Raw genomic sequence first — 12882 nt, 5'->3', positions numbered from 1 at the left:
CAGCTCTCTGCCTACTTTGTCATGCCGTTATCACTGTTTACTGAATAATTGAGGTAGTCTTTGGCTGTCATTGCTATATGCAAATATTCAAACAGCCTTACTCAAAACGAGGTTGTTTGTATTCCTTATTCTTAGTTTGCTACAACTAGGAGAAGGCACTTAATGCCCCATAAAACAACTTAATATTTTTAGGAGCAATAGGCCATGGCACACCACACACACACACACACACACACACGCACACGCACACACACACACACACACACACACGCACACATGCACACACACACTACACACACAGAAATTACCTTGTTTCTCACCATTATCTACTCCGCCAGTCTGCACTTGAGACCATAAAGAGGACAAGGTACAGTTTCTGTTTAACCTCTGACCGAGTCAGCAAAAACCTCTAAGTGTGGGATTTGAGGAGAAAAGGGATACTGTTGTTCTTAATACCGCTTTTGATTGAAACACGGTGGACCAACGGTGCAGCCCAAGGGGCTTTTACTCAATTATGCCCTTTAATCAGGCCCACAGCTCATGGACTATGTTTTGGCTCAACTCAACAAAACAGGCCTCTGCTGGCTGCTCAATGGTGGTCATTGATCAAGCCTGGCACAGTGCTTTGAAACCTGCAGGGAACATTTGAGTTGAAAAGAAGAGAATGAGAGAGAGAAAGGAGGTAGAGAGGAGATTAGCAAAATGAGTGGGTCTCGCAGAAAAAGAATAGAGGACCGCTGCCAAGGCGAGAGTGAAATTGTGCATGTGAGCACACAGCACAGGCACTCATCTGTGTGTGTCTGTGTCTGTGTGTGCATGTACATTTGTGTACGTCCATATACACAAATGTAGGTGATTGTTCAAGCGTGTGTTCTTGTACATGTATACGTGTGTCTGTGTGTTTTCGGCTGCTTATCCCATTTTGGGCGGGAACCCCTTTTGGTGTTAGCATTATGTTATGCTTTAGCTATTGAAAAATAGCAGATCTACAAGCTCATAGCGCGCCACCGAGTGGCGTGCTACGAGCTTGTAGGTCTGCTATTTTTGAAAAATCGAAGAACCACTGACATAGAAACATAGCATTTTTAGAATCTGATCTCAGGTCAAAATGGGTTATCCTGCTACTGCAGTTGGCGGTGGAATGAAAGGGACCAGTATTCAAAGCTCATCACCCAGGCTGTCAGTTGCGCTGCACCTCGTACCACACACTGCACAACCGTTCCACTGACACACGTCTCCCTGCCTCTCCTTTCTTTGTCCACAGTGAACAAGCACAAGCCGTGGATCGAGACGTCATACCATGGGGTGATCACAGAGAACACAGACATTGTCCTCCTGGATCCTCCGCTGGTGGCCCTGGACAAAGATGCCCCAGTCCCCTATGCAGGTATGGTGCATTCCTATTGCTTTTGTCACAGGGGGGAAAAACAAGAATTGAGTGCATGAAACCATGGTCTCCGTGTGTAGAATCTAACGTCGATCGCCATGTTGCTGTTTTATTTGTCTGTTTTCTACGTCAACCATTTGATCCAATAGCAGTCCCAACAGTGTAAAGCTGTCCCAAATACGCCCCACGGAGGCTGAGGACATCACAAAGACCAGTCACACTGGATTAGATTTTTCCTCTTTGTGACCATTCCATCTCCCCCCGTGGAGTTGGCGGTTCTTTGGGGACAGCGTTCGCTGGAGGCTGCTGGCAGGCCTGGCGTCTTCTCCTGCCAGTCTACTCTCTAATTTGGCTGAGGCTCCAGCAGGGTGCTGCCGTTTGGGTCTGGAGCCCACTCAACAAAGCCCTTGAGCAGGGCTGAAAATGATTGTCTGCCTGTCTGGATGGATGGGAACTGAGTAGGTGTGTTTACTGTATATGTACGCGTTTGTTTGTTGTGTGTGTGTGTGTGTGTGTGTGTGTGTGTGTGTGTGTGTGTGTGTGTGTGTGTGTGTGTGTGTGTGTGTGTGTGTGTGTGTGTGTGTGTGTGTGTGTGTGTGTGTGTGGAACTGCCTGAGGGGGCTAACTGTAATGGCCACCCCACAGGAAGAGGCAGAGAAAAATGAGACATAGAGGAGCTTGCCTGGCTGACCAACATATGCCCTCTGGCTCTGAAAGGACTGGCAGCATCACACAGTACTGAGAGAAAACTCACTTACATGCCATCGTTTCTCCTGCCATGTCTGTAACTTGGGCCTCCTGACTTCATGCAAACGGTCCCATATGGGCCTTTGCATTTTTATACTCTAAATTCACACTGAGGATTTTACTCATTTCCTCTCATCTCCTCTCTCACTGTACTCCCGTAACACCCGCCATCACCGCTGCTATCACTATAGCTTCATCGAAGCTATTGATAGGCCATGGTGAAGCCATACGGACACAGTTCAGGCCAGAGACAGGCAGCTCATTGTTAACCCATGTTGGGCGGGAACCCCTTTTGGTGTTTTAAACATTGTTATAATTTAGCTATTGAAAAATAGCAGATCTACAAGCTCATAGCGCGCCACCGAGTGGCGCGCTACGAGCTTGTAGGTCTGCTATTTTTGAAAAATCGTGAAAATATTTATTTCAGAAAACTGGAGGATTTAGAAGAATGTTTTTAAATGTCGAGGTCAGGCCTAAATTGGTTAATTAGCCACAGCGGGTCAAAGTCTTCCTCCTCCAAGTGGTCTGAGTGCAGAGTGACAGGGCAGAGCAGAGCTGTGTGGTTCCGCCTCATTAATTAAGTCGTTTGACTTTTAATCACATCCAGGTCAGCTAAATGCTTAATTGACAGCGCTCATACTGCTGAGGCGACAGGGGCTGTATGTGATATGTTATTTTATTACATTTTTTCTCCAGTTTTGTCATTTCCCAATTCCATCATGTAGTTCCTGTTCTGACTAGGGATGGAGCTCGAAACCCAAGCCCATTACAAACTCGATAACACATTCATCGAGTACCCGGTATAAATAAGCTATGGGCTTATCGAGCCTGTTATCGAGCATGGCGGCCCATGCCATCATGTTTTTTTTTTTTTTTTAAAAGGTTTATTTATTGATAATGCAGACATCATCATTATTCAAAACAATGAATTACAGAATCATGATTTCCTTTTTTTTTTAACAAGACAAGACAAACTCAAAAGAAAAAGACAAAAAACAGCAAAAAACAAACCCCCCCACCCACCCCCCACCCCAACCCCAGAAAGGTAAACTACACAGCTCTCATTACTCTGTATTGTACACAACACCACTTGACAACAACTCGGATAAATGAATAAAAATAACAATATAAATAAAACAAAATCAACCCAGAGGAGATATTGACGGAAGAACCTCAAAGAACCTACCCCATATTTTTTCAAAAGTAGCAGGCTTTCTCCTTACATTGTACAGTATCTTTTCAGGAGTACAGTATGATGAAAGCTCATTCAGCCAGTGTCTCTGTGAAGGTGAGTTTTCAGATTTCCAATTAACCAAGATGATTTTCTTCGCAGCTGTACTGGCGAGTAACACAAAATACTCTTTATAATAATTTGTGTTGATCAACGTAACGTCACCCAGTAACCAAATTCTTGGATCAGGTGGTATTTCAACCTCTATGATATCAGAGACAGTAGACATGATGAACTTCATGCCATCATGTTTTAACAGTCAAGACAAGAGGCGATCAAGAAATAAATCTAATCACCCACGCTGGCACAAACATGTATATCTAAAAGTGCATTGATACCTGCCAAGTCCAGTGTAAAATTACGCTTTAAAAGTGACAGTACACACATTAACCAGTTAACACTTTCTTCAATATTATTTTCCAAAAGGAAAAAGGTCACTTGCCATCCATCTGTTAGAAAAGTACTGTATTTGAAGGCTCTAGTAAAATGTAGTTTTGTTAAATAAATATGCATTTTCTGTTTATAAAGAGCTGAAGAGACATGAAGATTTTAATCGTAATTATTACAGTACTATGCATAATATGAAGCCATATAACACTTTAACATTAACATTTTGCCATCTTATTTAATTTTAGATGGTGGTCAGCCACAAACTCGCAGTCACTCAACTGGCCAATAAATAAAAGATACCAGTTCTGTTCAGAATTTGTTCTCTCACGTCTTTCTGCTCGATAAAAGCCCGGCTCAATAAGCAGGATCAATAAGGTGCTCATTATCAATACAAATTAACAAGCTCCATCCCTAGTTCTGACCTCTACTGTTTGGACTTGGAGATGGTGTAGAAAACAGATCTGTGGCTGTGCAAGTCAATGAAAACATACCTCTGTAGAGTGAAACAATACTTACTGTACATTACATAGATAACCAGAATAGCAAAACCAATTCCAGTTAATATATAAGCCTTTTAAGATTGTTGCTGTTTGAATGATTGCCTATCTAGCAATCACAGCCAAAGACTACATTTTTTAATGTACAATAGAAATGACTAGAATGTCTGAATAAAGCATGATGTAACAGAAAAGAAAAAGTATGATTTATTTCAAAACCACTCATATTTGAAACACCGTGACGTGCATGCATTCCCATTGGAGCAGGCTTAATAGCTGCTAGTGCAAGTTTTTACATTTTGAACTTTGAACTGTAGTGGGCGATAATGAGTTGACTGCAATAGCTCAATAGACCATTGAGTTATTATGTTGGAGAGGCTGCTTTTTCCTAGGAAGCTGTTAACTCTGTAGCCAGTTTTTAAGTGCTAAAGTGCTGGGTCAGCACTCAATGGGCAGAATTTGACACAGGTAAGGTACAGTACCTGCCAGTCAGAGATTTTTTTTATTTATTCTTTTTAAATTAAATTATTCTTTTTGTGGCTTTCCTTTATTTTATATATATTTTTTATAGACAGTATAGGCTGACAAGAAATGGGGAGAGAGATGGGGGGGTGACATGCAGTAAAGGCCGTTGGGATCGGGAGTCGAACCCGCGGCACACTACCAGACTGGATTACCAGCCAAGGTGCCTGGACCGCTGAGCAGAGATGATTATCTATCGTTAGCATTCTCACACACACACACACACACACACACACACACACACACACACACACACACACACACACACACACACACACACACACACACACACACACACACACACACACACACACACACACACACACACACACACAGAATGTGCTATCCAATGACATTCAATTCATGTGTCAATCCTTCACTTTCATTGGTCTCTGGGGTCCTGGGGCTTTTGCTTACATGCCACTCTTAATGTCTCAGTAGAGCTCTACATATATGCTGCTCAATCAATATACCACCACCAGCCTCGACAGGTTCATTGGTCCCTGGGACTCCCTCAACATACTATACATCGCACGCACGCACGCACGCACGCACGCACGCACGCACGCACGCACGCACGCACGCACGCACGCACACGCACACGCACGCACACACACGCACACGCACACACATGAGTCCCCATGAGTCATGTGCCATGTCCTCTATTGGCTCTGATGTGACATTTCAGTATGACTGGTCCCACTTAGCAGGACTATTAGGACTGGCTGTCTTCTTTAATCATTCCCACTGATGTGAGACATCCACTATTATGGGCATGGCGTGTTGCTTCTCTTTATACAAAACATAGATGTTTCTGTTCCTGAAGGCCTAGTATTTTCTTTAATATTTTTCAGCTCTTTGTTTGGCCGGAAGCACCAGGCAGTTCTGTGAGTTCTGTTTTGTTGTGTGGTATTACTTGTCTAGTACTTTATAGTCTTTTTTCTCTTTACGTACAGTTGGGTGCCACCGATATTGTCCCTTATTATTTGACCCATTTAGGCCTGACCTCAAAATTTTAAAAAATCCTTCTAAATCCTCCAGTTTTCTGAAATAAATATTTTCACGATTTTTCAAAAATAGCAGACCTACAAGCTCGTAGCGCGCCACTCGGTGGCGCGCTATGAGCTTGTAGATCTGCTATTTTTCAATAGCTAAATTATAACATAATGTTTAAAAAAAGGGGTTCCCGCCCAAAATGGGTTAACTGTCCTTTTGCGCAGATCACGCAAACCTCAGCAAAAAGAAAAGGACAATATCGATGGCCTCCAACTGTACACTGTCAGTGGTACTCTCAGATGTGAGTGACAGACAATCAGTACTGTACTTCTTCCAAATATTCCACCAGGCTGCGTTCTGGGACAATGCTCCTTTGTTCTCCCCATTCCAGACCAGCTCAGTGGCCTTGTGTTTAGTGTCCTACTACTGTCCGCCCTGGGACTGGGAGGTCGGGGTTCGATCCCCGGCTGTGTTTAGTGTCCGCCCTGGGACTGGGAGGTCGGGGTTCGATCCCCGGCCTTGTGTTTAGTGTCCGCCCTGGGACTGGGAGGTCGGCGTTCGATCCCCGGCTGTGTTTAGTGTCCGCCCTGGGACTGGGAGGTCAGGGTTCGATCCCCGGCTGTGTCATCATCATCATCATTTTTTGACCGCGGTCGAGATCATGGATTTCTCAATGCCACGCCAGACTTTCTGGCGGGGAAGGTTGCCGTATATTAGATTAGTCGATGGGTGGCTCTTCCAAGACAGATTTTGCGCTCTCATTAGAAGGCGGGTGTAAGTACCATCCAACCGTTTCCTCTCATTTCTTTGAAAGTGCTGCGTCATACCAAAGACAGCCCTATGGGCCTCATGGCTCTGCAAGGCTTACTACTACTACTACTTACCCCCCATTCCGAGGGCCACAAGAATGGAGGAAGAGACAAGACCATAGAGGAAAGTGAGCAGGCGTCCTAAACAGTGGGTCGGGACCCATTTGTGGGTCACGGACCCATTTTTATGGGTCACGAGTCACGACTCGAGTAAAAATCCCATTTTCTTTTCCCACATATGCATATATTTCAAAAGATTTTTGTTTTTTTAATAAAAACATTTAATTTATTTCTTGTACATTTTAAAACAAACAAACGAACAAATCAAAACCGTTGATAATCACAGAGCCTTTCGCTGTGTTTAAGCAGAAAAGTGGAAGTGGAACGATACAGCGGAGATAAATACTTTTCAGAAAATAATCTAACGCGGCAGTGGATTTTTTTGCGATCACATGATTTCCTAGTTCCTGGTTTCAAAGAGTCATACGGTGACTCATAGGTTAGCGGTGACTCATTGGCGCTGCACGGCGGCGACATGGGCATAAGGGCTACCTACGCTTGCATGCGGGCCCTTTGTCTAAGACAAATGTCTTCCTCGGGAGACAAATAATAAAGAACCTTGAACCTTGAAGAGCACAATCTAGCGTACAAACTAAATACACACATCATGTGTCAAATTACATACTTGGCAGTGGGCTTACGAAAAAATAATAATAACAATAAAAGTTTTTTCTAGCATTATCTCTGCATTGGGGAAGAGTGGGTGGGTACAACGGGGTGGATGGGAGGGAAATGAGGGGTGTCTATATCTATGTACCACAAATGTATATGTACATGTATATGTATATGAACAAGGACCCCACATAGGAGGGGGAAAAAAATCCCCAATAAAAAGATATTAAAAAAAAAAAAAAAGTTGAAACACAAGGTTTCTGCCCGACAGTTTATGTGCGTGAGTGATAATCTGTAACAATCCAACAAACTAGCTGTTTCACTAAGTCTTGCAATAGACGCATTGGGTGGTTGCATAAACGTGTGAATCAGAAGCCTAGACAACGAAACCCATATATTATTACTAGATAACAATATTAAGATGTTTCTGAATTGACGGTCACACTTAAAACATGGCTATTGTTGTCTTTTCAAAGAGCAGAACATCTGACATTGTAGTGTAGTGAGTAAGGACGCTCATGCAATTAACAGTGTCACTAAGCCAATGCAAAGAGATATGAGTAAACATACTGCACAGTTAATGTACCATGATTAATTAGCTTCTGTCTGTCTGATTGGGAAACAGAGCCTGAGCTCATTACAAATAGTATCTCATTAGCACCGCAGTGGTTATCTTGCTGTTTGTGGGCGGGTGATCAGAGATGTGTTGATTAATTAATAGGAATATAGGATTTAATAGTACAACAGTGTCTTTGCAAGGTGAAATATGGTGCCGTTCATTGGAGGATTATAATCATACTGGAGTAATTACAGGAGTGTTTCCCTGATAAAGGCTACATTCCCTGACTACATTCAGAAATGAAGCTATAGCGCAAAACATGTAGCTAGCTGTCAGTACTCAGTACAAATGTCTATTCATGTCAAACATTTATTCTATTTGTGGGATGAATTGACACAATCTCCAATGAGTTCTTGAACCACAGTAGAAGTTCAAACTATGAAATGACCTTTATTAAAACATCCATTCTCCAGAGTATTTAAACACAGCCCAGCTCAGTTCTGGGCCTGGCTGTGCTGTCACATGTATATTCCATCTGTTGGATATTCTCATTTCATTTCCATCAATTAAGAAGTGAATATTAGCCCAAACAAAGAGACCTATGGTGTTCTCAATAAAATTCAACTGAAATGTAATGTATGAACGTACATTTCTTTTAGTTACAGAATGAGCTATTGGATATCATGCCTTTTGTATTTCTAATTTAATGAGGGCTACTTTGAATAGGGATGATTTAATTGCCTCTTCTCAAACAGGTGGCTCTATCTCTTCTCGTTCAAAGTCATTGTTTAACAACACAAAGTAACAGACTGAATTAATTTGTATTCAGTTATCAATTAAAAATAAATGTTAAACGCCTCTCATCTACTAGTTGCTTTGTTTTTGGCCCTTTCCCCACAAATTATCATGTTTGCCTGTACTTCGATCAGGCCCACAACGGTCCTCATTCACTCACTTTCTTTTTTGTATAACTTTGTTTATTGTTTTTTTCACAGAAGAAATACTGGAGTTGAAAAATAATAAATGGTGGCATTAACAGCTTCTCTTAATAAACCCCACAAGTATAACGTACAAGAATAAATACATTGAATTTTCACCCCAAAGGAAAAGGACAACAGAAAACAAGACAAACAAACCTTAAATACAGGATCAATAAAAGTTGAAAAATAAAAGGCAGACAAAAACAGACAAAACAGTACACAACATCCTATAAACAATCATAAGTACACGATACATCCATAATCCGCATTACATCACAGCAATCCAATCACAGTATAGGCTACTTTTAAATCAAAAGTCCAGCAGACCTCACACATCCTCAAGCAGAGACGGATTCAAATTCTGAATGAATTGAAAGAATGGACGCCATATCCTCCCAACCTTATCGGAAGAACCATTTAAGGAGAGTCTAATCTTCTCCAGTTTTACACAGTACAAGGTGCTCATTCACTCACTTTTATCGTATCGCCATGAACCAATATCGCCCATGTATCTTACCGTCACCCATGTATCATGATACATATCGTATCGTTGTTAAAATGTATCGTTACACCCCCTATTGCTCCCCCATTTTGACTAAGTTGTCGAACTTCATTGTGGTACTGTACATTTATACATTATGTACTGTAGGTCATGTTTCATTTAGCCCATTTTGGGCGGGAACCCCTTTTGGTGTTTTAACTAAGCATTATGTTATAATTTAGCTATTGAAAAATAGCAGATCTACAAGCTCATAGCGCGCCACCGAGTGGCGCGCTACGAGCTTGTAGGTCTGCTATTTTTGAAAAATCGTAAAAATGCGGCACAAATCTTTGAATATATATTCTTTCAGAGCGAACGTTTTTTTAATTTCGACGTCAGGCCTAAATGGGTTAAACGCCTCTCATCTAGTTGCTTTTTTTGGCCCTTTCCCCACAAATTCTCATGTTTATGTACTTCGATCAGGCCCACAACTGTCCTCATTCACTCACTTGTATCGTATCTCCATGAACCAATATCGCCCATGTATCTTACCGTCACCCATTTATCATGATACATATCGTATCGCTGTTCAGATGTATCGTTACACCCCCTATTGCTCCCCCATTTTGACTAAGTTGTCGAACTTCATTGTGGTACATTATGTACTGTAGGTCATGTTTCATTTAATAACACCTATTCTGACTGCAGCAGCAACATGTTTTCATTCATCAAGACTATAATTTGTTTTAGAAGCTGCCTAATCAATCTTGACAGTATTCTACAGTATGTTTGACATACTGTTGAAAATACTGTACAGTATGTCAAGTTTGATTAGTCAGTGTCTGCTGGGAGATTTACAGGCAGAATGTTTGTTTACGGTATTTATTTATTCAGGCTTTGTATCTGTACATCATGCTTATATCAGTAATAGTATCATTCACGCATTAAAACAATACATAATGTAACTGTCACTTTGACATTGCAATGATCTTGGACTCTTCCAGAAAATGCTGCATCTTTATACAGTTGTTCACATACTTAGTCATTTATTAATGAACTGGTGAAATGCAATCTGCTTCCTCACTGAACCACAAAGATGAGGCAAATAGTCTTTGTAATGAGATTCTTTCGCACCCTCTTAACTTTTTTTCTCTTGATGAGTTTTACAACTGGCGGAAGGGGCAAGCTGATGCTTGTGCAAAGATGTATGCGAAGAGTAATAATAATAATAATAATAATAACCAGCAGTAAGACGCCTAAGGCCTGACTCACACCTTTCGATCTAGCATACAACATTGATGCATGCTAGATGTATACAAAGGGTTTGTTTACATCTTGCCCCAATGCATTTCCAATGGAAGTCACATGGTTTGACACAACATTTGTGTTGTACGGCTTTCGGCTGTGTTTGGACGAGCGCTGGTGCTTTGGAATGGGGGGTCAGATCAACATATCCGCCTGGGTGATCCCTGGTGATGTCATGTGATGTCACGAGCCATGTCCATATATGGTCATGCCTGGGGGCATGTCCATGACTGATTGACTGATTGACTGACTGATCAGCAGCCTTTTCTCAAATGACAGGCTGCCATTCAACAGTGATAGTGACCTTTCGTCAACACTGCAAATGTGCATTAGACTCACAGATTGAGTCAATTGGAGCTTGACGAGACTCAATTCTAAACTCATCTTACATAAAGGCAGTAGACTATTTATTATAATTTGCAAACTTGGCATTAATATCGTCATGGTAAATACCATCCTGTACAAACAGTATGTCATTATACAGTGAACAGGATCTATTTCTTTGGCAGTCCTAACAGTATTCCATGTGTACTCCATTGTATACTGTATGGAATGTAAAACCATGCCATTCAAAACAGTCCATGTACAGTACTGAACACAACATGGTATTAATATTAGGAAAGCAAAGCTTGTCACCACAGCTATTGCTGCATTTCTATGAATAATGCAAGGAAACATGCATTGTTCAATTTGTGCACTTGTGACTATAGCGCAATATTTTACAATTTGATGAGAGCAGCATATATGTATGCGTGTGGACGTGTGTGCAAGTGTGCATGCACTTGCTGTTTGTTTATTTGTTGATGATTATTATTCAAGCCTAAAGGCTTCCAATTAATGTGTCACCAAACTGATTTTCTCCTGGCACGCACGCACGCACGCACGCACGCACGCACGCACGCACGCACGCACGCACGCACGCACGCACACACACACACACACACACACACACACACACATGGCACAAAGGCTTTTTGTAAACCTCATACTGAAGCTCAGCTAGAGGGGGCTTTTTTACCTTGAAGCTTACCTTGAAGCATGACACTATTATTATTTAATGTCATTTTTTTAAACACTTGAATTCATGCCAAATATTAACACTGCACTTTTAAAGAGTTAGAGAGCCTGCTTTCGATGTGCAATGTTCTCTCTCTATTCTTAACTTTTCCAAAGCCTCCTCTCAGACCCATGCAGCCCATCCATTGCACCAGAGCTCTGATCTTGTTCCCAGTGCATGTCCTCTCCACTCTCCATTCTCCCAGTGCATGTCCTCTCCACTCTGTCTCCACTCCTCATTCTGCCAGTGCGAGAGGGGATACAGGCTTTAGTCTAGACACACTATTGGTCCGACTGTCATTAGACCGACAACCTATACATCAAACCCTAACCTAACCCGAACCGCAAGCACGGGAGCAGCGCATGTCCGGCCGTTGTTTCCGCATGTCCGTCGGTGTGTCTGTGTGTGCATCCCTGCAAGAGGACCTCCTCAAGAGTCCCTCTCTTCCTTCTGCCTGGATCCCATCATCACCCACTTGTTCTCCTGATCTGACGGAGTCATATTCACCTGGCACACAAACACTGCCCCTGGTGTGTGCAGGCCAGACGGAGAACCAAAACATCTTATACTATAGAGAGGAAAGGAGGAGTGTTTTCCATTTGGTCAAGTTTTTAGCTTTTCACATGTTCAAAGTTCATTTAACACTGCACTTTGCAGTGCATTGCAGTGAGTACAATCCAAGGCTGAATCTGAGCGTTCGGAACCCACCGTAGTCTCCTTTTTTCAATAACATCCTATTGCACACTCATGATGTCACACACTATCACACTGATTCACTCTATGGAACCCCCCAGAGATTTGACAGTGAATTGTCATGCAGGATTCCCTCACACGGGCAAAAGAAAATGGTCTATATCACTGAACGAAAAGAAGGGAAAAAAGGCAGTGAGACACCTTTATTAACACATTGAGCACCGCCTGGTGGACAAAAGTGGTGGTGCTTGGGTGCCGGGGGATTTTAGGCTATATTCCACTATGACCTGCGTCCGCTTTTGGCTTCCATCTTGGATGCTAAAGCATAGCATCAATGCTACCGAGCTAATATGAGGTCCACCCTTTCTCTAGAAAACGCCAATGTTCCCATCCCCCCTCACCGGATAATCAGAAAAGCCATCCGAACATCGCCGATCTGTTCAAAACCACGGACAGCGCATTAGTTTCATAGAAAAAAGCGTGTTAAATATCACCCGAGAGAACATGAATCAAAGTAAAAGCTCTCTTTGATAGGAACATAAGAGACAAATAGAGC

General features: G+C 42.2%; 1 protein-coding gene across 1 annotated transcript in view; it reads left to right on the top strand.

Annotated features, from left to right (window-relative positions):
• LOC306932591 (calsyntenin-2-like) overlaps positions 1 to 12882 on the top strand; it is a 297254-nt gene that overhangs the window by 127645 nt on the left and 156727 nt on the right. The window contains exon 2 of the mRNA XM_079514444.1: positions 1265 to 1387. Within this exon, the coding sequence (XP_079370570.1) occupies positions 1265 to 1387 (123 nt within the window). The remainder of the gene's footprint in view (positions 1 to 1264; positions 1388 to 12882) is intronic.

The sequence above is a fragment of the Electrona antarctica genome, assembly GCF_951216825.1.
Source record: "Electrona antarctica genome assembly, chromosome: 11".
Lineage (NCBI taxonomy): Eukaryota > Metazoa > Chordata > Actinopteri > Myctophiformes > Myctophidae > Electrona > Electrona antarctica.
The sequence above is the reverse complement of the archived record's forward strand: the minus strand, read 5'-3'. Positions and strand labels throughout refer to the sequence as shown.